The following is a 975-nucleotide window of genomic DNA, read 5'->3' on the forward strand; positions in this document are numbered from 1 at the left end:
CCCCCGCCCCCGCGCCCCCCCCCCCTGCCTCTGCCCCTCACTCCCAACCTGTCCCATCCCGTCCTGTCCCTGCAGCATCCTGAAGATGTTTTCAGCCGACAAGAAACGAGTGGAGACGGCCCTGGAGTCCTGTGGCTTTGAATTTCACAGAGGATGGAGCCCCCCCAGCCGCCCAGGCCCCCGGCCCTCCACCATCCCCGGCCTCCCCACTGACCCCCAATTTCCTGTTGCACCCCCCCCAGACCCAGTCCATCAAGCCAGACGAGTTCACCCTGGAGATGTTCGAGAGGTTCATTAATAAGCTTTGTCTGCGCCCCGACATCGACAAGATCCTGCTGGAGATGTGAGGGGCACCAGGGCAGGGGCCGCGGGTCGGGAGCGAGGGGCATCGGGGCAGGGGCCGCAGGTCAGGACTGAGGGGCACCGGGGCAGGGGCCGCGGGTCAGGAGTGAGGGGCACCAGGGCAGGCACCAGGGCTTGTGGGTTGGGAGCGAGGGGCAGCAGAGGGGCTGAGCGGGGCAGGGGCTGCGGGTTGGGAGTGAGAGGCAGTAGCTAGGTGGGGAGAGCGGAGAGGGACTATGGGATACCGGTGGGTTTCTAGAGTGATGCCCCTTGGCAGGTGGCAGGGGTTGTCTAGGGGATCTGGGGGACTCCTGCTGACCCCCCTTCCCCCACCCCCCGCAGTGGGGCCAAAGGAAAGCCCTACCTGAGCCTGGACCAGCTGCAGGACTTCCTGAACCAGCGCCAGCGCGACCCGCGGCTCAACGAGGTCCTGTTCCCACCCCTGGACCGGGCCCAGGTGCAGCAGCTCATCCGCAAGTACGAGACCAACCCCCAGTTCCTGCAGCGCGGTGAGTGGGGCTGCGGGTCGGGAGCGAGGGGCACTGGGGCACAATGGGGGGGGCTGCGGATCAGGAGTGAGGGGCACCAGTGCCCCCCTGCTGACCCCTGCCCCCCCCCCCCAACCCGATGTCA

The 975-nt window shown here is 67.8% G+C and overlaps 1 protein-coding gene across 1 annotated transcript in view; it reads left to right on the plus strand.

Moving 5' to 3' along the window:
* PLCB3 (phospholipase C beta 3) overlaps positions 1 to 975 on the plus strand; it is an 11,242-nt gene that overhangs the window by 850 nt on the left and 9,417 nt on the right. The window contains exons 2-4 of the mRNA XM_025193248.1: positions 53 to 153; positions 245 to 343; positions 685 to 856. Coding sequence (XP_025049033.1) covers positions 53 to 153; positions 245 to 343; positions 685 to 856 — 372 coding nt within the window. The remainder of the gene's footprint in view (positions 1 to 52; positions 154 to 244; positions 344 to 684; positions 857 to 975) is intronic.

This window comes from Alligator sinensis, unplaced genomic scaffold, assembly GCF_000455745.1.
Source record: "Alligator sinensis unplaced genomic scaffold, ASM45574v1 scaffold1860_2, whole genome shotgun sequence".
In the NCBI taxonomy this organism is placed as follows: Eukaryota; Metazoa; Chordata; order Crocodylia; family Alligatoridae; genus Alligator; species Alligator sinensis.